This window comes from Anopheles marshallii, chromosome 2 (assembly GCF_943734725.1).
Source record: "Anopheles marshallii chromosome 2, idAnoMarsDA_429_01, whole genome shotgun sequence".
Classification (NCBI taxonomy): Eukaryota; Metazoa; Arthropoda; class Insecta; order Diptera; family Culicidae; genus Anopheles; species Anopheles marshallii.
Genome location: NC_071326.1, coordinates 67,860,840 through 67,886,797, shown reverse-complemented (window position 1 = coordinate 67,886,797; position 25,958 = coordinate 67,860,840). Strand labels below are relative to the sequence as shown.

Below are 25,958 nucleotides of genomic sequence, written 5' to 3'. Positions count from 1 at the left end.
ATTTTACTGTCTTACCGTATTTCGGTTTGTGTTTTTTTTTTGCGATCAATTTACTACATCATCTGCCATCAACGCTTAATACACTAGTTGGTGTTGGGCAAAGGGATTTTTGCCTTTCTTTTACCACATTCGCCTGAGCGACCGAGCGTCAACTCCCCGTGTCTACCACTTACTACCCGTACGGTGGTCCATTTCACAACACCACCTGAAGGCAAGCGTTAGACGCAATGCAATTATGAAGAAAATTTAAAAAAGTAGCGTCCCCTGCCTGACTGCTTCTAGAGAACACACCCGGTTTGCGCCAATGTTATTCCGGGACACTAAATTCTCATTCGACCTGTTAAGAATACAATACAGTTTTTGTTTTTGTTTTTTCTCTGTTTTGCATGGTGAAATTGCAACAGTCCGCTTTCCTTTGCTGGTATTTAGGTTCCCCAAATGGGCACATCTTACGCCTGTGGTTCACCGCCAATGTGTGCGTGCTGCTGCGGGACAAAGTTGAGCACTTCCTGAAAGACCAGCTCTAAAAAAACGGAACGAAAGTGTTAGATTCGGCAACTGTAGACCCGCTGCGGTTGTTAATTCTCACCCTTCCACCGTTCGACCGGCAGGTCCATGTCTTCGAAACTTTGGTCATACAATGACGAGGTCGGTTCATCGGACGGATCTGCATACTTCTCCAAATAGCTAAAATGCGCAACATACAACAATTGTTAGCTATTTTCCCCGATTTCCCGATGAAGATCTACTCACGGATGGGCCAACGCCTGTTCCGCTGTTATCCGTTTGTCCGCATCCAGTTCCAGCATTTTCTCCAGCAAATCGATGGCAAGCGGATTAGCACCACGGAAAACGTCGCTGAAGTTGCGCTTCTCTGTCCGCGGGAGCGATTTAATGTAGTGACGAGCCTGTGTTGCAGAAAGCAAGATAACATTAAAACCGTTAAGCAGAGTTTTGGGCGGTATATTTATCCAACACAGTAAAATGCTATTTTGGGCTTAACTATTTGTTTAAAAAGCAATTCAAAAGGCAAGAGCGCTACCTCTTCGCTGGTGATTTTTTGCATAAGTTCTTCGTTGGGTGCGCCGCAGAAAAACATAACGCGCGTCAGATGGTCAATATCTGGGTGCAGATGAACAGTGCGTCATTCGTCGTCATCGAAAGTCAAGGGTCATCAGTAATACACGTAAACGGTCCAAAGAGTCGAAATTGGTTCGATAGGCAACCAACGTGTGGCAGGAAACAGCGCCGTAATTGTTTGGTCCAAAGTTAAGGTTTCAACGTGACATGCTTCTTTTGTTTGTTGCTATTGGCATTGCAGACCATAAAATTCCCAATCATGCAAACGGTGTTAGTAAATAGATATTTAAATTATCTAATAAAGGGGAAATCGAGTAAAAGTTTAACCATCGGTTAGTAGCGCAACTGTACACAGCGGAAGAATCATACAGCGTAGCGCAATCAGTACTGCTTTTACCAGCACCTCCCTCAACGTGCCGAAATAGCTCAGTTGGGAGAGCGTTAGACTGAAGATCTAAAGGTCCCCGGTTCAATCCCGGGTTTCGGCAAAAGAGCAATCACTTTTTTTCGCTGTGCATCTGAATATTTTTTCTGAACTTCACGTGTGAGAAAGTATTGGATTGCAAATAATATTAACCCTTTACATCCCAGCGCAGTTCTAAACACTACATTTATTTATCAAATGTTGTGTTTTATAATGTGCGTTTTGTTTAAAGCAGTAAAATAGAGTCACTAAAGTGGACATCGCAATTTTTTAAATTCAATGAATTTAATGAACGTAAAACCACACCTCAACAATTCTTCTTAAAATTATTCAAAATTAATAATGAAACACTGGCATACGACAGTAACCGTTTAACCCTTTTTAAATCCCACGATTAGTTTATATAGTTTACTGCCTTTCCTATTAATTATTTGCTACAAACATATTTGTATGCACCAAGAATTAATATATTAGAGATCGTAATAAAATATATTACGTTTAACTTTTATGAACAAAAGCATCACTTTCTTAAAAAGATGATAAAAGTAATAGAATCAGAAAAGGTTATGCTGTGTTGAGCTGCAGTGTAATAAATGCCCCACCCCCCACCTGCCGAAATAGCTCAGTTGGGAGAGCGTTAGACTGAAGATCTAAAGGTCCCCGGTTCAATCCCGGGTTTCGGCAAATTTTCTCAACTTTGTTTTTTAAACTATTTTAAAAGTGGACATCGCAATTTTTTTTAATTTAATGAACGTAAAACCACACTTCAACAACTCTGGTTAATACATTATTTCGTTCACAAAATTAATAATGAAACACTGGCATACGCCAGTAACCGTTTAACCCTTGCTTTTATTTATACTGTCAGTCTAAGAACTCCTACTCAACCTCTAACAGAAATTCAAATCATCATTTCCTTTCGTCATATTATGACAAACATGAAACATTACATCATCCATTATTTGTGAAATTCTCAAATTCTAATTAGTTAAGTGACCAATTTTAATATATTTTAAACAATTAATAACACAAATTTTGAGGATAACTACCATGAAAAATTCAAGTACTTAAGCATTTCCTCACAGCCGCCCACAGCAAAAATTATACAGTGAGAACATCCCCAGTCCAGTGACTGGGCTTTCGTTTTTAATGTGAACATGTATAGCCACGGGGCCACGAGCGATGAGGATTCCCTCAAAACTCTAAATATTGAGTGACTTGAATTTTGAGGGAAACCTGGCTCATCTACAAAAGTCTCAAAAATTTTTGAGACTTTTTTGACAGATTCGGCCAGTCAGCAGCTCAAAATGTAAACAAAACTTGTTGTATCTGCCGATGGTATGGCGAAAGAATAATGGTTTATTTTTTTATACAAGTACACTTTTTGCGTACTATTATGAATGTAACTACATTCTGAAAGAGTTTTATGCGAAATTATGATTGTACAAGCACAAGGTTTTGGCGTACGGTATGATGTTTTTATGTCTCCGCAACCTACTTTTTGGAACAATGTGTGACAAAAGTTGTGAACATGTTTTATAATTGAATTTATACTTTTCAACTGCAATATGATTGATGGATTAAGCTCCTGTAATTAAAAAAATGATGATTTAGTTTTTAATCAACAAACCACAATTTTTTGACCATATTTTCCATAAAATTGAAACAAAAATACAGTAGAAACAAAAAAATAAAAATACATGAAAAACATTTTACTCGTCACATACTGTATGTTGTCAACGTCAAATCCAGTAAGGTCACCACTGTACTGAAATTGAGGGAATCCTCAAGAGGCAACGGAGACTTTGGTTTTGAGTGACTTTTTGAGGTAAATGAGTGACTGAGGAGGTTTGAGACGCAGTCTCAACGCTCGTGGCCCCGCAGCTTATGATTGCCCAACCGCTTGCACCTGTATCGGTATAGCGCACCATCCCCCCAACTGCCGAAATAGCTCAGTTGGGAGAGCGTTAGACTGAAGATCTAAAGGTCCCCGGTTCAATCCCGGGTTTCGGCACAAGAACCAGAACTCCTTCCAGTTCTCTTTTTTTTTACATACATGTGTTTTTATCCAGCCAAACACCTTTGTTATACCCCTGCAGTATGCAGTGTTTCCCCATTAGCTGACTTTTTATCAACATACATCTATATCTTCCTTCCGTTTGCCTTTGAAAGTTGCACGTGACGGTGTCAGAATGTCTAATTGATGTTCACTTGTTCTAGCTGCATACACATAAAAAGGCAATACAAGGAGCATAACGTGTGGTTTTGATGTACGGTTACCGGTTACCCAACACGTCGAGTCCCAATTGGGAAAACAAACCACATGTGTATGTCCAAAGAAATCACCAACATATATGACAGATAATAACTTAATCAAGCCCCATCTTTCTTCTCCACATGTATGGAATGATGATAAGATAAGTACACTGTTGCACAAATACACACCCGGTACCGGTGTGCGTAGTTGGACGACATTTGTGGGAAATAGTTGTGTTGTTTCTCGTCTGCCCTTTTTCTGATAAGCGCAGTCTGCACATATTTGTACACCCAGTTAGCAGTAACTTGCTGCTAAAGGAATGTCAGTGAAATAGCCTGCCAACCCGCGACTCCACTGTTTGTGGCTGGAAAATCCCCGTCCCTCCACTACTTTCCCTGTTTTCCGTCACCTTTGACTACTTTACAGGGTTCGCAAGTGTAGGATGTACATTACTGAAACACCCAAATTGATTCAATGTTATAACCATGCCAAAAAACTGCAATGTGAAGCGGCTCAAGAGCCATCGAAACAGTAAACTGTTGACGATCTTAAGAATTTTAAGTGCTGTATATGACATAATTTTGCACTACGAAAACCCTGCATATGTCGTTCGAATAAACGATTGGAATCCAACGTGAGAGATGAGATGCTGCTTTAAGTCGTTGGAACGATTGAATGAAATGAAGTATGTGTGCGAATGGTGATGGCCGAAATGGCATCAGAAAAATCCCAACTATTAAGAAAAACGTGCAGGAATTTGTAGAATGTTGTACGAGTTAGACGTACGGCCGTACGTATCACAGCCGTCCCGCACTCCACACATTGTGTCAGTAGCATATATAGAAAGGCAAAGATAAAGTTAAACAGTGACGATTGGTTGAAATAGTCTTAGCAGTGTGTGTGTTACGAGCACAATTAAAACACAAATTAAGTGCATTCTATCGGTGTTCGACTGACATACCGTCTATGATCTAGAAAGAAATGTTGGCCACTATTACAACTATTTCAAATTAACGCGTGAGAAAACTGGAACTAAATTTGATTTATAATAGGAACACACCCACTATTATGACCCCACCCGATACAATTAAAAACACCCCGATGGATGATAGTTAAAAAAAAAACCGGGGCAATCTTTCAATAGCCCCAAACTGCCTCTAAAGACACCCTTCGCAATCGATCAGGCACGGTTTACCACTGGGTGGACAGATTGCGAACACTGTTTTGCGCCTCAACCCTTTACACGGCTGACCGTCAACTGGCGCGAGCAATATAATAAGCTCACCTTCTCCTCCGCCTAAAGCCAACCGGCCAGCGGGTTGAATCACCACCGTCGGTCGCGTAACCGTTTTTCTAATCACGTTTGACAGCAAAACAGTGTGTTATACCGAGGACGATCGCAACGGTGCTAAGGGGGTGGTGGTTAGGTTGGGGAGGCAGCAGTTTTTGCTCCAGCCAGTGTGTACGCAAGGGGGTGTATGATGTGCGTTTCCAAAGCGGACTATTAGCTACGTGTTTGCTACTGGACGTACTTGATCCGCACACTTTGAGTGATTGCAGTGCAGATGACAGGTGGTTAATGAAAAGCGTCCGGTAGAGCGGGGGTTTAGGTTACACACTGGCACTGCAAGTGCACTGCTTCCAGCTTCCAAATACAAGTGTCTTGACCTTTCTAGTTGTCAATAATTAAAATGCTAACCCATTGCAATTTGTCACTTTTTCTACATCTAACATCGATCGTACAATTCCAGTGAGGTGGTTGAGGTGATTTTACCAAATCAAAGCAAAGTCCCCAGTGCGTGTGTGTCAATATTAATACCCGTGTAAAGCGTGAAAAGCTACTGCAATCTCTAAAGCAACACTGCTAACCAAATGTAATAAAAAGCAAACAAACTGTTATAATTACTCACACTTTCGGAGGAGATTTTCGCCATAAACTCATCGTTCGGTGTGCCGAGTATCTCCATGATAAGGTTTAGCTGGTGAATGTCTGGTCAGATGAGTTGGGCGAAATGGGCGGAAAACAAACACGTACCGACCCACAGTCGGATAGTCGGAGTGAAAGAAAATTACGTTAGCATTATAACCCGTCCAGCGGGAATATTAAAGTGAAGAGGTAATACAGTATGCTGACTAGCCATGCATGGCTGCAAAATTGTGGTAACCATATCTGACACATAAAAAAGAGCTAAAGATTTGTTTTACGCAAAGGAAACGAAACAAACAAAGGAAGTAAGGGAAGTACGGCTTAAACGTCTTACATCGAACAGAATATTTGTTTCTAGAAATGAATATCTCCCTTTAACCCGCGCCATGTACACTTGTTAGAAAGGTTAGTAAATCGCACAAAGCCAGGTTAACCACAAGCTTATAGACGTAAAACGGTTAACAAACAACGCTATGCAACATGTACAAAATGGTTTTTTGCGGAACAAAAAGGATACGGTCCGTGCCGGGGAACAGTGTCCGGCCGGTTAGCAGCTCCGCCATGATGCACCCGACCGACCAAATGTCCACCGTTTGATTGTAGTGCATCCAGTTGAGCATAATTTCAGGCGCTCGGTACCAGCGTGTCGCGACGTAACCGGTCATTTCATTCTCGGTCGGTCGGGCCAGCCCAAAATCCAATATTTTCAGCTCGCAATCCTCATTCACGGCAATGTTGGACGGTTTCAAATCCTACGGATAGACGGGGAAAAGCAAACAGAAATGGTATGAGGTTTTAGGCAAATTATTTTTTTCCCAACTGATGGACAATTACAAAATTTGCAGTGTGACGGGGAAGAGTAATGATTATCATACAGAAAAAAGGGAGCTAATGTGGTAAGGTATCGATTCAATTTTTACCCAACCGAGCCGGATCAGGGACCCATTCATGTCGGAGAGTCCCCGACCATGTCCACACGTTCCTCTTATCACTCTGTCAAATGATTTTATTTTGACACGCAACGTACGCGGGTGGCGTCTACATGGTCCACACCAAATCACCCTTGGAATGATGTTGCATGAGCTGTGAAGGTAACTTCGTTCGATGCCCGTCAGTAACCTACCCGGTGAATGATGCCGGCACTGTGGATGTACTTGAGACCGCGCAGGATCTGGTACACGAGAAACTGGACGTGCTCGTCCGAGAGGCGCTGGGTGCGGATGATGTTGTTCAGGTCGGCGCCCATCAGGTGCGTGACCAGGTAGACCTGCTGGAACGATTCGAGCGTGTTGTCGCCGGGATGGAACACGTCCAGCAGGCCAATTATGTTTTCGTGGTTCATGTGCTTCAGCATGCGCAGCTCCCGGTAGGTGCGTTTGGCATGTATGGCCGACTGGAACGGTCGGGCCAGCTTCTTGATTGCCACCTTTACATTGTGTTCCGTGTCCATGGCCGAGCTGGAGGTGGGTGTAAGAAAGGAAAACAAATTAATGTTAGGCTATTAAAGGACATTCGGTAGCGGAGAAATACGTTTCAATAATACTGCTCAACAAAGAGTGATGCGTGATCAAACTTAATGCTAATTACGCAATGATTAAACATAATGTCAGACAATAGCGACAGTGGACAGTTTAAAAATCCCTAGAAGTATACAATTTATCACATAGCCAGTCAACGGACGGAGAAATTGGGAATTCGTCTGTATTACCCAGGGAAATTCAACACAGTCAACAGATAAAGTGTTTGCTGGATTAAAGAGTGATAAAGTGTTCTAGAAAACTCATGCATCCAGAAAAAAACACGGTGATTAAATTTCTATAACTGGATTTTAACATCTCGTAGAAGCTTCAAAGTTAATTGTAAACATTATAAGAAAATTCTTCAACGGGAACAAAATATCAGGAGAGAAAATATGACATATTTCAAAAACTGATTTCGTAATCGTTGTAGATATTAATCAGCAAATTAAATAAAGATCTCATAATAACAATAGTTGAACAATACACTAAATACTACCAGCAAGTTTGATTACATGTGTCGCATATCAACGGGATATTGCGTGAAGCGTAATGAGGTTTTAATGATTAAAATTATGAAATGTCTATTTAATGATTATTGCACATGAAATTATCGGGTAGCTGGAATAAAAGAAGAATAAACTAAACCATTATTATTCCTAATTCCTAATGTTGTGCAACGCGATAATACCGTGGATGATTCATGCAAATGACGCAAAATTGGCCGAATATAAATTGATTTTGATTATTTTCATCAACTTTTCGTGGTGTATAACCATTATACGCTATTTCTAGCGTTCTAGTACAAATTTAAATTCAACTTCCCTCTGCACCAAAGTGCATACAAGTCTCAGAATGTTTTGCGGATCTAGATGTACTCAGGTGGCAAACCAACTGACAAAGAAACCGCACAAACATTCGCTTGAAGAAAGAAAACAAAAAACCAAACCTTTCCTGCGCGTTCTTCCAAATAGTGGCTGTACTTTTGGCGAACGGCTTAGCACACCGCACACACGGTACACCTTGCGCCACAGAGACAATTAAAGCTAAGTTGTACCATATCTGTCTGTACCTGTGAGCGATGGGCGTAGGGTTACAAACAACCGCCCCACCAAACACCGTGCCGGCCACGGAACGTGAACACCCAGTGCTTGCGGATAGCATCCATTTGTTTATACGTTAGTTTAGCCGTTTCGTGTTATTTATAGCATTTTTCAAACCTCTCTCCCCCGCGGGGATTCTCTAGGGGCAGTCGCAACAGCATCATCATCATCATCGCGAGACGTCGTCAAGTAAAACAAAACAGTTACTGCAGGCTAATTATTCACACCTTTCTGCCCGGTTAAATCAAACTCGCATCACGTCCTGCCGGCAGTTTCCTGGTGTTTTTGGCCTTAGCGTAGAAAAAACATAAACTTCGCATCGATTGGGCGGGATGGTGGCTAAAAATCAAACGAATAGTTTATTGGGAGTTATAACAGGGTGTACCGTAGGGAAATGAATCTCTTATTGAAGGCAACTACTATAAATTCATGCAACCGGCACTAAACGTCCAGTAGCGAAACACCCAAGACGCAATTTCTGTTCGATTTTTGTTTTCTTAATTCATGCAAACCAACTTCGTCCTACTCCGCACCATCGTACAGACCACCCTTAGGCATTAATCGCACTTCGAGCAGCAGTTCAATTGTTGCAAATTGACCGCGTTTTACGTTTTACTTCGAGGAGGTTTCAATGACAAACGCACACGATGCACTAAATTGTCACAAGATCGTGTGCGCGTCTTTAGGTATCGGTGATTCACTAACGACACACCACTAGTTGCCGTGTGGTCTACTTGTATTGGAGAATGACCAGCTGCAGGACCAGGTAGCAGGACAGTGCATTTGATTATTGGAAACACGACAGAGAATACATTGACCATATGGAAGTGCCGTTCATATGAATCTTCAGCGAAGAGTCATTGAGGGGCCTCTGAAAAGATTCTTTAATCTCCAACAATTCTTGAATCTTACTTCCGTGTACTTCTGGAGATTCGTGAATCTCTAGAGGCTCTGAGAGATGATTCATCTTTAGGAATTCTTTTATCTCAAAACATTGACGAATTCCTTCCTGTTTGATTCACAACTCATTTCCAATTACAAAATTCATGAATGTCTGAAGAATATTAATACTTCAAAGACTCACTAATCTTTCAGCGTTGATTAATCTCTTTAAATTCGTATCGGAAGTGTGCAAACCGGGTATAAAATCATTCAGCCAGTTGAGAAATGTTTTGGCGAATGATGTTCATTGAATTTAGTCACAAATCTTAAGATATTCACGCATTCTTATAATGTACATTGAAAGTCAATCATTCGGATTAAAGATTCATTCCGATTCATTAATCTGAATCAGTTCCAGTGAAGAGTTCAGAGTGACTAGTGATTAATAGTTATGTTACGGTGTTTGCCTCAAGATGACAATGAAATACTGAGATACCATTAACCATCGTACCCAGATATATCTCGCCTTATCAGCCTCTCACTGCTGGACATATCATACTAATACTTTTATGCTACTAAATGTAGCATTAAAAGGCCCAGCCCCCTAATCAGCCCACCCTTTCTGAATCTAACAACAAAACCTATTATCGATAGGAAACACTTCCTCATTCAGACTGATGGAAACTGGGAAAGATTACGAGTGTATTGGCCGGTAATATTTTCCAAGCAAACAAAATTGCAACAAAAACGGGGCCCCCGATGGCAGGATGGGACGTGTACAGATGTAATATTTGCAAATATTTGCGTTATCATGCCGGGTGCTGATACCAGATTGACCGTCCCGCAAAAGGTTGGAAGTAAATGAAAAGAACTATTACTAATCGAATACTTATTCGAACATAACACGAATGTAAACATTAAACACACGCAACGTTTGTGTGAAACGTGGAAGAGAGTTCAAGAAGCGTGTAAAATAGCACAAGCCAAGTTAAAATGTCAACCAATGGCGACTGCACCATTCGCACCAGCTTTCGGGTAAGGTGAAATGGCTGTGCGCCATTTAATCTTATCTGTCGCATACCAATGAGATATCTAAAATACATAGCGAGTGCCCACGGTTCGGTAGAAACATACAGCTAACATTGTCAAGCGAAGTCTGCCGCTCGCTTGGTTAAATTTATTTACAATAATTATTTTACTTCCGCTTTACCGTATGCCGCTGGGTGTAAGTTTTATTTACTTGAATTGTTCATAACATGTGCAGAAGTACACTAAATAGTACATCCGGTAGCCCCGTACGTTCGTCATTACGCCAAGGTCACGAACATGGAACAGATGGAAGAATTCCGCCGTCCCAACTACATCCCGCCGCACTGCAACCCACACATGCCGTTTTGGCAGCTGGAGAAACGCAGAGACGAATGACGGCATGTACGTATGTTATGGATCCAATCACGCTCTACGACGGGGATAGTTGATTCTTGTGCTTTGCGGGGGGAACGATCGTGCAGCAAAGAAAATGTTGAATAAAATCTACTGCCGGCCCACTATTAGGGGGGGGTTCTAATAGAATAAAGCCACTCCTTCCACACTTCTGTACGGTATTGTTTGAAAGTCACGACCATATGCGCTATCATACCCGTTTATGTGGTGATCGACTGGGAAATATTCCACGGGATTTATTACTTTTTACGGCAATTTTGTTGTTAGGAATTTGAGGCAGCATTGGACAGTATTTGGGAACAGCTGCTGTTCAGGATTAAACGGAACCCCGAATTGGACTGGTAGCAACAAATGCATCCCATTGCATGCTACCAAATGTAGTGCCTACCCAAAACCTCGAAACATCTCATCAAAGTAAACAATGATGTTTCGGTGCGTGTATTTGTGTTGAATGCCGATGGGAAGTCGATGGACCGACAGCTCACCAAACTGTGGTGCCGATCATGACAATGTGCGTTGGAAGTTTTGTTTTTTTTTTCAAACTTATTTAACATCGGGATTTGTGATCTGTGAAGCTCCGTGCGAACCGGTTTGTTGTGCAAACAGTCAACACAAAAAATGGAAATAACATGCGGAACAGACGCGTAAGCACCGACACCACGATTGTCCATTCGGCGTGGAGATGGGACCGATCACTCCAAGCGCTGGTGTTAATGTGTATTTCTTGTGCCGCTTTCAGGTTGCAGTTTAGAAGGCATGAATCGATGGCATCATTCGACTGATGAATTTGATATTAACCACCATTTTTAAATACTTCACAGACCAAAGTGCTTACATCGCATCAGCACACATATTATGCTAAAGCACAACTGGATTGACTCTCGAGTAAAATACGTCATATAACAACTAATCAAAGCAGACTAAATCTGGAAAAGCCCTAACTCTTGATTAAGATTTTTCGGTAATTTTTTTAAAAATTGTAGCACAACAAAAACTATTTATTAGGCTTATGTAGGAAGGCCAAAAGCGCTGGAAGACGATGCACTGGTAGAACCATATCAGTATACACTACTATGAGTTGTTGCCTCATGGTACAACATTGGAGAACGCTATTTTCAAAACAAATTGATTGAATCCACGGAAAAATGGAGATTTCTATCCTTATATTTGAACTCAGTAGACAAGTCTAATAAATCTTTCATAAGCATAAAAAAGTGGACGTTACTTAGTTACGCACCTAATGAAAAAGGAAAAGAGTAATTGGTGTGGACTGTATTGCTATTATCTGATGTTCAAACAGCATTTTAACATTAATTAGATGGGGTTCGCTAGTTGAAAATAACCAGCTCGCACTGACACGATGAAGAAATAAAGCAGTTTTCCGGTCCATTAACCACCGGTGTCGGTATATGGAGCTTTAAACACAAGGTGTCAGCGTAATAAACATCTACGAAAATAAGCGAAACAGATTATAAATTATTCGATGGGTTTATTTATTGCATACGACACTTACCACACCTGACCGTAAGCACCGCTACCGACCGGGGTCAGCACCTGATACTTTTCCGGTACTTCCCATTCCGTTTTGTTGATCTCGGTTCGGTAAAACGTGGGCATTCTGAAGCTGCTGTGGTATATTTTTCTAAGCCGATGGTTCTATTTATTACGGAACAGATGTACACACGACATACGCACAAGCACACGCAGAATTGCCACTTTTATCTACACCGGGCAACGTTGGCCCACACACGCAAAGCGCACCGCAGAGACACAAACACACACCTTTTTAGTGGCTCTTTTGAATTGGTTTCAACCTGGCACTCTACTTTTCTGTTCTTCCTCGTCGAGAGATATCGTCGGTACTCCCAGTTTGGTTGGCGATAAGAAACACTCACACAGAGCGGCAATTTGGCTTATCTACACAAAATCACCGAGAGGCAAAAACACAACGAGCAGGCAAAATCCGATCCACCGGATTCGTACTTTTCACAACTGCAGGTGTGAATCGCGGAACTGCTTTAGCGCAAATACGCACGCCGCAGCATCGCTTCCTCCGCGCGAGAAACGGTGGCTGGCCGTGTGAATTAAGTACAAACGTCACCAAAATTTGCGGAAACGCAATCGACGGACAGCACTACACGCAATCGCGAAGGAAGAAAATTGAAAGGCAGACAACGATTCCGGTAGCAAACACAATTCACTTCTGTGCCTTTCCCGTCCTACGACTGCGACTGGGTTGCTGTTTTCAACGAAAACCAAATGTCATCAGCACAGGTTTAACGAAACTTTTAATGGCTCCGGTTTATACAGGTAAGATGAGGTTTGCGCTGGGAATTTAAATTGAATGTATCAGAATGAGAGGATAGGATGCTTGCAATTAGTGACTCTCGTTGTGTAATTTCTTCTCGTTTTTCACTTGAAATAGTAATTTTTCTGCACTATATCGGATAACATCTGTAAAGAATGTAAAAAAATGTCGAAAGCAAATGTCAAAATTTACAAACATATACGCACACAGTTTGACAACAGGCGTCGCTATAATCATTGATAAAAAAAAACTATCCAATCGTGTCTGGACACGATTCTGGCTTGATATCATCCGATGAAATTGTTTTGACGTTGCGTTTGTTGTGTACGGTATCCAGCAACCAAAAACGGTTATTAAAAGTAGGATACAACTCCGGTTGGTACCTCTAAAACAGTAATAAGTCGAAGCATAAAGATAAAAGAACAAAAAGGAAAGATAATAACAACAGACTAGAAACCAAAGTCCCACAGACCAACAAAAACACGGGCAAGGACATAGGTAGGAAATAAAAAAAAACTAATCAACCAACGACAAAATCAAACGAAAGAAACATAGACTGACAGATCTACTCTTACTGAGGCAGGCAAACTCTGACTGTGATCCAGCCTGGCATCATACGAGAAAAACACTGTCGACAGAAGAAGAAGAAGAAGAACCCGCACACGAGTGTCTTGCGTGTTTACTTGTTGGTCTCCCTTCGCGACAATAATCCGAGGGCAAATGGATTTGAACTCTCTTCCAAACGAGGTAACGTAATGAAAACTGTGTGTAGCAAATCCCGTATCTAGTGATTGTAATTCCATACGTATTTTTTCGGTTTTAGGTGCTCTGCTGTATTTTTGATTACCTGCCATGGAAAGATCGACAGCGTGTTTCGCTAGTGTGCAGCAGATGGAACGACATTATCAATTCGGTTCACTATCTACGTCGGCAGAGATTGGTGCTCTACAACTATGGCAAGGCAAAGTTTTTCTCCGGTGTCGGGGTGCAGCTACTGTGTCGTCAAAGAAGCATCGAATTTTATTCGAACGCCATGCTCGACACTGAGGAGCTGCTCGACACGATAATAAAATCGTTCAGCACCGGGTCCGCCATGGTTCAGTCGTTGACATTGTTTCTACGCTCGGAGCATAAGCTAGCGTTCGGGCTGTTGGTGGCCAACATTCCCAACATGCTTCACTTGACCGAGCTAAAGATACACGCTAACGATGCGCTTACAAACGGTGTCCACATCGACAGTGCGTGCCTCGAGAAGATCAGCATTTCGTTCTATCAAAACTCACTCTGTCGGCTCAATACGCCACGATTGCACACGTTGCAAATGTCCGTACGGTACCGAAGCGAAATGGATCTGTTAAGCACGGTGTCTGCGCAACTAATTGAGCTTAAGGTGTCGTTCATCTCGAACGATCATTTGGCGCAACTGTTCAGTTGCGATTTTAGTTCGCTGAAGATGTTGAGTATCTTGCTGAAAAATGACAAATACATATCGTACAGTGTTTCGCCGGTACTTCTTGGACCGCTGGATAGAACAGGAATATTCTCCAGAAGCATCGTTGGACTGGAAAAACTATTCATGTGTACCATACAAAACACATTCGACTACCAATTCCTTCCGATGTTTTCGCACGCAAAATCTCTTAAAGCTCTCACTATCAACAACTTCAAGATGATCGGTGAAGTGACCGACCTTATTAACGGGTTTAAGGGACTTACCGTAAGTAGGACTTGCGGCAACTACCAGCGTCAGCAGCAAAACGTGCACTCGTTCACACATACATTGCTTCTCTTGCAGTATCTTAATCTAGAGGGATGCCTAAGAATAGACCCAGCGAAAACGTTGGAACTACCTGGCCTGCAGACACTAGTGATGCCTTACAAACAGCTTTCATTGTTTAGCGGAACACCGATGAGCATGCTTACAACGTTGTACTATAAGAACACCGCGAAGGACCAAACCAACTTTGTCAAGCAGATATCAAACGCTTTTGCGAACCTGACCTTTCTCTGCCTGCAGCACTTTGACAACGAGCTCGACACGACCGCATTTCTGCATCTGAATTTGTTGACGAAATTGCGGGTGCTAGTCATACAGAACATGTCGGTATCAAGCCACATATTCGTCAACTGTCCCACGATGCTCCAGCTCGAACGACTGGTACTGGATACGATCGTGACGGTAATTTGCTCCGAAAGCCAAATAGTAACCCCAATCATTATTCACCTCTTCTCTTCATGCCTTTTTGCAGGAAGTGTCCATACTGGATGTGATACCGGCCCGCTTCCCATCGCTGCAAACGTGCGTAATCAGCAACTGTTTCCTGTACCTGATCCCTAAGGATAGTGCCAAATGTTACATGACGTTTGATGAATTGCGCCGCCAGATGCACTGTTGTCGCATATCGACAAAAGGTTCGACCATTTTTACCAACCACGATAAGCAACGCTAAAAGCATACACGCGTGTGTGTGTGTGTGTGTGTGCAGATGTAGGCTGTAAGGAAGGAATGTAAAAAAAGTAAACCTATTCCGATCTGTAATAGGAGACGTGATATTAACAGTAAACGAACGACAAGCAGGGTTGTATATAATAACAACGAATAGTGTGCAGTCTGTGCAATATATCTTTTTCACACATTATACAGTGTATTGGATAAAAGCTGCTTTTGTTATATTACTCTTTTAATTCGAACTTAAGTGTTTGGTTAATGGAAAATGTGACGGTAAAATTAAACAAGTGTATAGAACGAAAACTGTACTGCTGGAAGTTTTTTATTTGTGTTTTAGCGGGAGAGAACACACGGCGCCGAAATAGCTCAGTTGGGAGAGCGTTAGACTGAAGATCTAAAGGTCCCCGGTTCAATCCCGGGTTTCGGCAGACGGAAATATTTTTTTAATTGGATTTGAAAAGTGGGATGTATGTATTCTATTGTATTTATCTTTACATTGCATTATGAATTAATTCTGTGCGTCATGTAAAATTATTTTTATTTTTATTCACTTATTACATGCTTTTTTGCTTCCATCAGAGAGAGTCAGGGGTACTCAACCAGCACCTCGTTTCTGAAAACCTTCGTGAGTTCCGTGGTTCTTTTCGCAAATTAAGTTTTTTAACATGTTTCTATTGGGATGGTTTGGATAAAATATAGTTGGTGTTTTATTTATATTTAAAGAATACTGAAAACATTGGTTCATCTTGGAAATATTTTCTTTCAACCCACACAATCCTCACGAATAATAAGTAATTACTATACGTTTAAACAATATCTATTTATTACAGACAAAGAACAAATATTAACTTAAATTAGGACGTCTTTAAACGACGAAACAATTAATACTCCCTTCAGTTCGGCTACTTCGCGCCTCCATTCCACGTGTCGGTACGTTCTACGCTAACGTAGACACACAAGAAACGCATGCACAAACCTGTTGTGAGGAACCACAGTCCGGCCCATTCCTTCCTTCCAGAGGCTTCAGTCTTCCCGGAACGCTTCGTTGGCGTAGGTGGTGCTTTTGGCGCTTCGCTCCGAAAGCGTATCGCTTACCGCTAGCGCATCGTTCCGCTTCTTGCCGTTCGTATCCACCTCGATCGAATCGAGCGACGCACCGGTGTCCGCGTAACGATACCGTATGGCCAGCAGCATGAACAGTCCCATGTCGAGGAACATCAGCGCGGCAAAGAGGAAAAACTCGAGCGATTGGGACTGGACAAATTTGGCTTCGGCGATAAACACCACCAGCATGTTGCCGATCGCGACCGTAAGCAACCAGAACGCCTGGATGACCGATTTCATGCTTTCCGGTGCTTGCGAGTAGGAAAACTCGAGCCCGGTAATGGAAAACATTACCTCGCCGGCGGTGATGACGACGTACTGCGGTACCAGCCACAGCATGTGCACCGAGTTGGACGGAGTGATGATGTGTGTTTGAAGGTTCTGAAACAGTAAAAAGGGAGATCGATTTATTGGACCGAGCTGTCCGGTGCTGCTAGTAGCCGACTACTCACGAATTCGTTCTCCAGAAACTCATCCAAGATGAGCGTGTACACTCCGCCCGGGCTTAGCTTGACGGTGGCAATCAGCCGCTCGCCCACGTACACACCGTACTCGCCCTCCGTGACGGCCATCTGGTCGTACCGGTTGAGCGAAATGTTGTACACGATGGCGGTGTTGCCGTTGTGCCGCAGCGAGATGTGCTTGGTGGTTCGCACGTTCGCCAGCAGCCGCATCCGGGGCAGCCCGTTACGGTCCTTCTCCGCCGAGTCGGCGTACTCGACCAGACTGCTCTTGCCACCTTTCCGGCTGATGAAGTAGCTGACCGCGTTGCCCGGATTCAGATAGAAGGTACCGCTGAACTCGGTCATGTTTTCCCGCACGCACCCGATTTCACTCGTCTCCGCCCGGAACTGGAACGTGGTGTTGCCGTCCGGTGCGTCGATGTGCAGCGCCTCGAATGCTCCCCGCGAGGGTACGTTGAAGCCGGTCAGGTTGGGTATATCGGTGTGGAAGCGGTAGTCGCACGGTAGCCCGTTGAAGATGCGCAGCTGCGACTCGTGCGCGGCCGGTACGACCGCGTTCGTCCGGTCGAGCGCAATCTCCACGAAGCCGGACAGCACGAAGGCAGCACCGGCCAGCAGTCCACCGAACGAAAGCTTCTGCAACGGGCGCCGAATACCGATCTTGGCCAACATCGGATAGACGACACTCTCAAACACGGGAATGAAGGCCAGAATCAGGAGCGGATTGATCACCTGCATCTGGTCCGGTTTGATCGTGTATCCGGCGACTTCACCGTCCATCCGCGTCGCCTGGAACGTCCAGCGAGACCCCTGCTGGTCGAACAGGGCCCAAAACACGGGCAGCGGGATGTACAGGATGAGAATTTTCAGCAGCGACTTAATGTCCGCCACAATCCCTTTGCCGTACTTGGACTCGGCATAATCGAGCCAGTGTTCCCGTGGGTTGTTCACGCGTTCCTTCGACCGTACCGACAGCGCATTGCCGATACACTTGAACACCAGCACGATCATATTGCCGGAAGGTTTCTTGATCGTGTACATCGTCCGGCCACACACGAAGATCACGATCGACAGGATCATGAGTACGGCGGGGACGCCGAATGCGAGCGGGAAGCAGCTGTTTTCGCCGAAACAGTGCACATCTTCGCGCAAGATCGGTGTCAGCGTGGTGGATATGAGGGAACCCGCATTGATGGCAAAATAGAACAGCGAAAAGAATTTGGCCAGCTGGGCCGCCTGTTCCGGCAGCTTAAACTGATCGCCGCCGAACGCTGACACGCACGGCTTGATACCGCCGGAACCGACCGCTATAAACAGCAGCCCCAACACGGTCATCGAGCTGAAAATAAACAGACAGGCAGGTGATCATATATCCGGTTGGTGGGGATTGTCACCCAACAGAGCACTTACGTGGCAGGAAGATTCAACGGCGGAATTGCACCGAGAGCAATCAGCGTACTTCCGGCACAGTACACGATCGAAAGGTAGAAGATGGTCTTGAACTTGCCCAACCAGCTGTCCGCCAGGATGGCTCCCATCAGGGGGAAAAAGTACGCCAGGCTGGTAAAGATGTGGTAGATCACGGTGGCAGTGTCCTTGCTGTAGGCGAGCTGTTGCGTAAGGTAGAGTGCCAGAACCGCTGCCGGGGGAGAAGCAGAAATAGAGCAGTTAGTACATGGGTGCTCAGGAAGGATGGCAAAAGACGTGTCTTACTTCGCATGCCATAGTAGTTGAATCGTTCGCTGAACTCATTGCTGATGATGAAGAATATCGAGCGAGGATACCGCACGGGCTGGAAACAGACAGACAGAGCATAGGATTATAAGTTGTTGAGTAGTGTATGAATGTATAGAACAAGTATTGAGGCTTCGTTTTTTATCAGACACTACAACTGCTTAACGATCTTGGTCTATTGCAGGAGTTCCTTCAACGCCCTCAACTACATCTCAGTATAGCCCCTGTCATGTGGAGGACTTAAAAGGGCTCTACGGGCTGTGTCGTCCGTTGCCCTAATATCCAGGATTCTAATCATATAATCAATCAACTGTTGCCTAATTCAATGCACGATATTGAATACATCGTGAAACACGATCTGAAGCGTCTAAGAAGCTTAAGATCTCCCTTGGCCCCTTGGTCTGTCCCTTGGTTAAGATCTGAACTGCAATATTATTGTTCGTGTTGACTTTTGACCCCAGATAGGTGGAATTCGAATTAGAAGTATACGTCACATCTGGAGTGAGTTATAAAAGCTGGTGGGGGTCCCAAATGTGTCTATAACCCGAAGTCTTTTTTCGGTTAACTCGCTCTATAACTTCTCTTCTTTTTCTTCATCGGCACAAAAACCTCAAGAGATCTAGAGAGGCCTGCCATTTATGGCTTTCTGTGACATTATTTACCCGTTGCTGGATAGTCAAAAGTCCTGCATAGCCTGGATGGGATTTTAGTCCGGTGAGTTCGGGTGAAGACCGAGGCTCTACCATCATGCCACTGGGCCGCCTGTAGAACTAGGCTAGCGAATCTTCATGGTGTAGTTATAGCTGGTGGTCTCCGAAAATTCCAACTCGAAATTCCCAATCTCCCTGATTTAGGTCCTTGTTGAGGGGTTTAGGGACCCTGTCAGAATGCTATGAAACATGCCAAAACAAATGAAATGAAATGACATGAAAACAAAAATGCCTAAAATTAACACATTTAACATTAAGTATTGCGATGATTCCTCAGCATTAGCACTTGTGTTGAACGTAAACGCCTACAGTTATGCAATGTAATTAACTTTATCGCAGTAAACTTGCTCAATTGCGAGATCCGACTAGTAAAACTAACATGATTGATACTTGCATAACTTCGGGCGTCGCATGCATTCACATTATGTTTTGTTTTATTTACTTTTGGGATGAATTGATAATGCATATATTGTTATGCATATATAGTTGTGGTTTTATGATTAAAAATAGTACCTTTAGACAGAGATGAAGGTACTGCTATGCATGACTTTGTTGCTTTTTTTCATTGAATTCTTACGTTATTTACAGTTCTTGCGATAAGAGGTCAACCCTGCATTCTACTGGAATTCGTTTATTTTGCACGTAGTCTCGTGACATCATGGTTGATAGCATAGCAACGTAACGTACGCTTTGCTACGATGCAATACTGCATCTCTGTATGGTTCAAGTACTCGTAATAGTGCCCCGCATAGGTAAGAAGGTCTACTATCGCATTATTCCCAACACGTGCCACTTCCGAATGCGTGTCTTATCCGGTTGGCTACCATAAGGGACCGCGCCGCAAGAGATGCAACCACGTGCCACCAACAAACCTCAGCAACATAATGTTTTTCTTCCCCCCCGATGGTTTGCTGTCTTGTAGGCATTTAAGTCACTCAACGCTGGACGCTGACCAATGCTTACAAAAAAAGAGCCAAAGAACCATTGCATATAACATTACATTCTCTGGCAGCACCTTGCCCGTTACCATAGCATTAAGCGTGCGGAACCGAAAACACACACACACACACACACACCGTTGGTCAACAAAACATTCCACTGGACGGCCGTGCGCCGACTTGCCTGTGTCGGATTTTAGACAATGTTATGGGTCGCACAAAGCACCACCGAGCGTGAAACGAGGAGAAGGAAACCCAAAAATGATTACTATGCACTTCTTGTGCGAATTTGGCGCAAGGATGGTGGGAAGGGTTGGGAAGGGGGAAAAGTTAGCGACCAAAAATAGAAAAGCCTTCACCGTGGCATTTTGTGCCCGAGGTTGGCCAGAAGGTTGCGGGGAATTATGGTGAAAAAAAAAAGCAAACATGTACAAAAATGTAATGAGAAACGGAACACTTTAAACAAAAAAAAAACCGTTCAGCAAATTGATACAACAAACTACTCTAACTAACTGTCTGATGCAATCGAAGTGTGTTCTTTCTGATGCAATGTATGTCTACTGAACCTTTTTTTTCTGGCAGCGTGGGAATATGCGGTCACTTGGATTGATATAAATAAATATAAATATCTAAAATGCTGTAAACTTTTTATGTTAAGTTATGTTGTTTCAAAATTAAAAAAAAAAGTTGAATAAAACGAGGTGAGGTGCATGAATTGAGGTAATTATGGTTTACTATCCAAATAGTGTAAACAATGTACCCATATGGTTGTTATATTCAAAAGAACAAAAATACAGGGTTTGGAATCATATAAGGGACGATTTGAACCGTTTGGGGGAATTTTGCACTTCACTGGGGGATATTTTTAGTCGATGAAGAGAAATCATAAAAGGGGAAATTTTTTCTTCTTTTTTATCGGCACAACAAACTAAAGAGGTTTAGAGGCTTGCAATTTCTGGCATTCTTTGAAATTATTTACCCGTAAGCGGGATATAGTCATTAGTCCTGCGCACGAGGGTACGCAGGGTAAGGTCGCCCCCGGTATTTGACGAATACCTAACATTAAGAACTAAATGAAACCTAACAGTGGCGCGTCCGAACGATCTCCTGAAGTTGCTATGCATAAAAAAGGCGAATAAGGCGAATTTCCCACAAGGAAAAGTTTGGTTACTGCTCTAAGATGCTTCTCCGAATCACAACCAACAACAAATCACTTAAACTGTAAAAATCCCCAGAAAGCCATTACATACAGTTCCCGCAACAAGTAGATACGTTTGCGTCATTTGAAGCAATGCATTTCACGGGTGTCGATCGTCGAGACGCCCCATGCTCAAATCATTTTGCGGTCAACCACAATCACCTATCGCACGTACGCTTCATTCAGTGCGAATCTACTTCAATTCGCATCAATTAACAGGCCTGCAGCCTACGAAAGAACTGCCCAATGGGTCAGCGTGAAGTGTGTGTGCGCCGCGCGTGTGTCTTTATGATGCACATGTCGCAATGAGTGCAGTGTATGCAACGAAATGCAGTTCCATGTAGTTCTGAGTCGAAATTATGCAATCTCCCCGCAGTGGCGCAGTGGAAAATCGACAGTCCATTCGACAGCTCAAGTGCTACCGGCCACCCTGCTGACCTACATCGGGTTACGGCTTTAACCTCTACGGACGGGTTCCCGAGCACCCGCCAGGACTCTCTGCCACTGCGAGTTCCCCATCGCATCTGTCACATTGTCAAAAATGTGTCGATCCGGTTTTGGGATGTGATTGAAGGGATTGTTCGGCAGGTAAAGACTGCGAAAGGAATGTGGCAGAAGTACACGGCCCAGAAGTTGCTGTCGTTGTCTCAGACAAACCTCCGCATGGTTTTTTCGAACCGTTCCATTAACGAACGTCCCAGGGGTAGGGGGTGAGTAGCGCCGTCTCGTGAGAGTAAAAGCGGGTCAATGTTACGCATGCGCTCACACCATCCATCGCCTCTCCCTTCCCGGGCTTGCCCACTGGACAAAAACTGGACCGTCAATGCCGCGCCGTGCGGTGGTTAACCAACGTCGGTACGCATCTTCGCGGGCTTTCGGAGCGGTTCGCTTAGGGGGCGCGCTGGAGCGTTGATCGAGCCGAGCCTCTCGATCGAGGCATGAAACGAGCGCACGAGTTCATGGTCAGATTTGTTTTGCTATCGAAAGTGATTGGGAGGGAAAAGCTGGAAGACAGCATGCGGACTGGTAGAAGAAGTGGTTTGACAAATGACACTGCGGAATTGAGTCGTATTCAAGGATCGGTTCCCAATGTCTTGCAGATAATCGTATGCAAGGCACAACCGAATGGATTTGGTGAAGCACGTGTTCACCGGTAAGGTTGCTCCCGGGGCTTTCTTCTGCGAAAGAGATACTGCCGTTGGTGGGCGTCTTAAAGAACGATCGTATATCGCACGGCGAAGTTCACGATGTGGCTTCAAGGATGTGGCTGGTTGGGATGTGGGTGGGCTATTGGACTTGATCGTGGATGTTTACGATGTTGGTTCAAGGATGTGCGGAAGTGTGTGAAAGTAAAGCGTTTTAGACCTTCGACCATCGAACATTCTTGGTGGATGTGTCTGTGTATAAAAAAGCACTGTATTTTAAGTGGCCTGATTTAGACGAGACTTTTTGCCAAGGACGTGATTTTATGGCGAAGTGACCGACCCGTGATCTATTGCGTATTAAGGAATTAAGAAGATCGCTTCTGAGCAAATTGGCCAGAATATTGTCTAAACCTAGTGTTGGGCTTAATGAATCGTCTGCGAAGAGTCATTCATATGGATCTTAAGTGAGGAGCCATTCAAATCAGGAATCGATGCCCAAAAAAGGTTCATGAATCCTCAAAGCACCGGCGGATTAAGTCCCTTGTGGTTTCAGGCGAAATGGTAGTTGGAGGTCATAATTCTTGGATGATTCATTGATCTATGAGGATTCAAGGAGGATAAAGTTTCAGATTCGTTCATTTGAGTCCCAAATCCATTCAAACTCATGAATCTGAATCAGATTAGCCCCAAAAGTAAGTTTATTGAGAGCCCTGCAAAATTCTCCAAAAAGAATGACATAGAATGGTAGAGAACTATCTTAAAATTGGTAAAACAAATCATATGAAATTTGATGTTATTTACTTGGCCTTATAGTGGAAATTAAATAAGTGTTTGGAAATGAACCTACTCCTTCGGTAATTATGTATGTAACAAAGTAAAAATAACAGAAACCATGATCAGGCGCTGGATCCCCACTCTAATGAAAGGCGAACAATTTAGTGTAGGCCTCGAAGATAATTAACTTAAGCTCAAAATTGCTGCCGAACTCATTCATCCGTGAAATGGCGTCTCCCGCTGTAGAAAGCACCAGCAAACAGAGATGTAAGCAGGGCGAGAAAAAAGGGCTAGGGAAAACGGCCAAAATGCAGAATGTCTGACCATCGTTAAAATCGACACGTTATCACCATTCGGTGCGGGTAAAAGCGCGCGTAGGGCTGTGCAAGTGTCCGACGCAATTACTGACCGACAACAAATGCGGTGCGGTCTCTGCTGAACCCATGCAGTGGCTTCGAGGGAAATTTTATCTCCAACTGCTTGTTGCACGGTTAAAAGGTTCACACGAAGCACTTTCATGCGCAGCAGAAGGATTGCGAGAGCAATAGACAATAACACGTTGCAATGCTAGAATAGACGCAGTCACAGTGCGCACTTAGTTATTGAGGCAGAACGCAACCTGTTTAAAGATGGCGATAAATGTCAAACGCCTTGTGATGGAGTGTGGGGGGTTTTTTTTTTAGTTGCTTTTCGTCACACCCAAGTGCATTATTACCACTATTAATTACAGCTAGCAACATTAGTAAACACATAATTATTACCGGCGTGCTATTAATTTCGAAGCGCGTCGAAACCATCGTCGTTCACCAGCCGGCCGGGTCTCGGGATGAGAAGGTGTGCGCGTATCTTATCGGGCGAAATGTGCTCGTTTAACCCGACCGTGCGGGTGATATTTGCTTCTCGTCTAGTGTAATCTAGACGAAAAAGCTCCGTCTCCTTTCGCTGCGATCGCTGCTAGGCGCCCGGCTATACTAAGCACTGTATCACTTACTACGGACGCACATCAACACTAACTGGATCAGTTTTCTTGTTTGATTTTGGAAAACAAAGATAACAGCACAAACTTCCTTTGGATGATGATAAAAAGCTTGTTAATATATGAACCACACAAACACCGTAAAACTATCAGGTACAGACGGTGCGCGTACGATCGCTGCAAGAAGGCAACCGGCACACAACTAAATGGTCAACGACCGTGGGATATGTGAGTGCGTAACGCCCTGTGTGCTGTTACATCTGCTTTCTGGTGACCGCAAAAATTTACACACTGCATGCAAAAGAGGATCTCCGTTTTCACCTTTATTTACGACACTAATTGACAATTAACCGATGCCGACCGATGCTCGGCTATCAACGGATGACGAATAGCGGGGGTGCAGCTAACGTGATGCCGTAACGCCAACAAGCAAAATTTTGGCAAATTAAAGGATTCAATAGTAAACGCAACTCTAATTGAAGCTAACGCGAATCCAACACACATTCGCAGGTTGTTGCTTTCTCTTCGATTCCTTTTCACCCGATAATGAACTACTACTACCAGCGCCCCCGACATACACACAGCTGCCGAAAAAATGCGTTACGCTTTAACGTGACGGGTGTCACGGTTGATAGAACGCAAACATTTTAGCGGCCTAGTGCTTCTCCTAGATAGGAAGTTGGGAGGTTTGTACGTGAGTGTTTGTTATGTTTCGTCGTCGTCTTTCTCTGCCTTTGTTCGTCACATCGGTAAAAGATCTTCCGGTTGCGTGAAAGTGATCGGAAGCGATCGTGATGCACTTTGGAAAAATGTAATTATCTAGCGGGAGTGTTTTTATTTTAGTTTTTTTTTTTGTTATGATGAGCAAAGGAAGATGGAGAAACAAATGCAATCGTGTGTCCACACACTCGCACACACGAACGCAAACGGTAGCTCGCGTCTAATGGAGAGTGACTGAATTAGTTTGTCTTTTGGACGCAAAATTAACAAAAAAAAAACGCGCGGCAAAATCAAACAGCAAAAGAACAATCGTTGCAACACACGCCTCACAACACTGCACACACTACCGCCTCAATTGAATTTTGTGTAATTCCCCATTCCCACTTCACAACACCTACGGCCGTAAGTTTCTACTACCGGTACGCTAATGGGATCGCGATCGATCGTTGCGCCGCTAACGCTAACGCTGGCGGTACAGGTGTGTGCGCGGTTTATCGGATCGGGTTCCGCGTACCGTACCCCAAGTGTATGCGTTACGCTCAACGGTTGACGGTGGACTGAAAGCGTGAGCCTAGCTACCACCTCGTAATAAATGTGGAAAATTAGTTTTCAATAAACACCCCACCCCGAACGGCTGCCGGGCACGGACTTGCTGGAACCGGACGGATGATGCTAGGAGACCTTGGCGTTTTTTTTTCTTTCTGTTACACCCTGTGTCTGTGCTGCCATGCCATGCACACACCGCACGTTGATGTCGGTCCAGACGACGCTCGTACGAGGGGAAGCACTGTGATTGACCGTACAC

At 43.8% G+C, this 25,958-nt stretch overlaps 3 protein-coding genes and 4 non-coding genes across 7 annotated transcripts; 5 read left to right on the top strand and 2 right to left on the bottom strand.

Moving 5' to 3' along the window:
• Window positions 1-449: 449 nt before the first annotated feature.
• LOC128707047 (mitogen-activated protein kinase p38b-like) lies at window positions 450-12,250 on the bottom strand. The gene is made up of 7 exons (XM_053801993.1): window positions 12,147-12,250; window positions 6,812-7,145; window positions 6,206-6,440; window positions 5,672-5,751; window positions 754-908; window positions 590-687; window positions 450-523 (listed from the first exon to the last, which is right to left on the bottom strand). The coding sequence occupies exons 1-7, from the start codon at window positions 12,248-12,250 to the stop codon at window positions 450-452; spliced, it is 1,080 nt and encodes a 359-aa protein (XP_053657968.1).
• Window positions 1,496-1,568, top strand: Trnaf-gaa (transfer RNA phenylalanine (anticodon GAA)). The gene has a single exon. It is a non-coding gene; the product is annotated as a tRNA-Phe (tRNA).
• Window positions 2,116-2,188, top strand: Trnaf-gaa (transfer RNA phenylalanine (anticodon GAA)). The gene has a single exon. It is a non-coding gene; the product is annotated as a tRNA-Phe (tRNA).
• Window positions 3,446-3,518, top strand: Trnaf-gaa (transfer RNA phenylalanine (anticodon GAA)). Its single transcript has one exon. It is a non-coding gene; the product is annotated as a tRNA-Phe (tRNA).
• A 1,411-nt stretch (window positions 12,251-13,661) lies between the features above and the next one.
• Window positions 13,662-15,391, top strand: LOC128718441 (uncharacterized). Its single transcript, XM_053812066.1, has 4 exons — window positions 13,662-13,688; window positions 13,765-14,658; window positions 14,737-15,120; window positions 15,191-15,391. Exons 1-4 carry the CDS (start codon window positions 13,662-13,664, stop codon window positions 15,389-15,391), a joined length of 1,506 nt encoding a protein of 501 aa, XP_053668041.1.
• A 354-nt stretch (window positions 15,392-15,745) lies between these two features.
• Trnaf-gaa (transfer RNA phenylalanine (anticodon GAA)) lies at window positions 15,746-15,818 on the top strand. The gene has a single exon. It is a non-coding gene; the product is annotated as a tRNA-Phe (tRNA).
• A 595-nt stretch (window positions 15,819-16,413) lies between these two features.
• Window positions 16,414-24,254, bottom strand: LOC128707439 (peptide transporter family 1-like). The gene is made up of 5 exons (XM_053802391.1): window positions 24,219-24,254; window positions 18,672-18,750; window positions 18,369-18,597; window positions 16,947-18,297; window positions 16,414-16,875 (listed from the first exon to the last, which is right to left on the bottom strand). Exons 1-5 carry the CDS (start codon window positions 24,252-24,254, stop codon window positions 16,414-16,416), a joined length of 2,157 nt encoding a protein of 718 aa, XP_053658366.1.
• Between the last annotated feature and the right edge of the window lie 1,704 nt (window positions 24,255-25,958).

Bases quoted from the DNA above. Each gene is read 5' to 3' on its own strand.
- LOC128707047 (XM_053801993.1), bottom strand. From the start codon at position 12,250: ATGCCCACGTTTTACCGAACCGAGATCAACAAAACGGAATGGGAAGTA. The intron at 5,752-6,205 runs GTATCCTTTTTG...TCATCTGACCAG, and splicing joins ACTGTTCCCCGGCACGGACC to ACATTCACCAGCTAAACCTT. The intron at 688-753 runs GTGAGTAGATCT...TGCGCATTTTAG, and splicing joins GAACAGGCGTTGGCCCATCC to CTATTTGGAGAAGTATGCAG.
- LOC128707439 (XM_053802391.1), bottom strand. From the start codon at position 24,254: ATGGTTTCGACGCGCTTCGAAATTAATAGCACGCCG. The intron at 18,751-24,218 runs GTAATAATTATG...GTCTGTTTCCAG, and splicing joins TCGAAATTAATAGCACGCCG to CCCGTGCGGTATCCTCGCTC. The intron at 18,298-18,368 runs GTAAGTGCTCTG...GTTTATTTTCAG, and splicing joins CCGTTGAATCTTCCTGCCAC to CTCGATGACCGTGTTGGGGC.
- LOC128718441 (XM_053812066.1), top strand. From the start codon at position 13,662: ATGGATTTGAACTCTCTTCCAAACGAG. The intron at 14,659-14,736 runs GTAAGTAGGACT...CTTCTCTTGCAG, and splicing joins ACGGGTTTAAGGGACTTACC to TATCTTAATCTAGAGGGATG. The intron at 15,121-15,190 runs GTAATTTGCTCC...GCCTTTTTGCAG, and splicing joins TACTGGATACGATCGTGACG to GAAGTGTCCATACTGGATGT.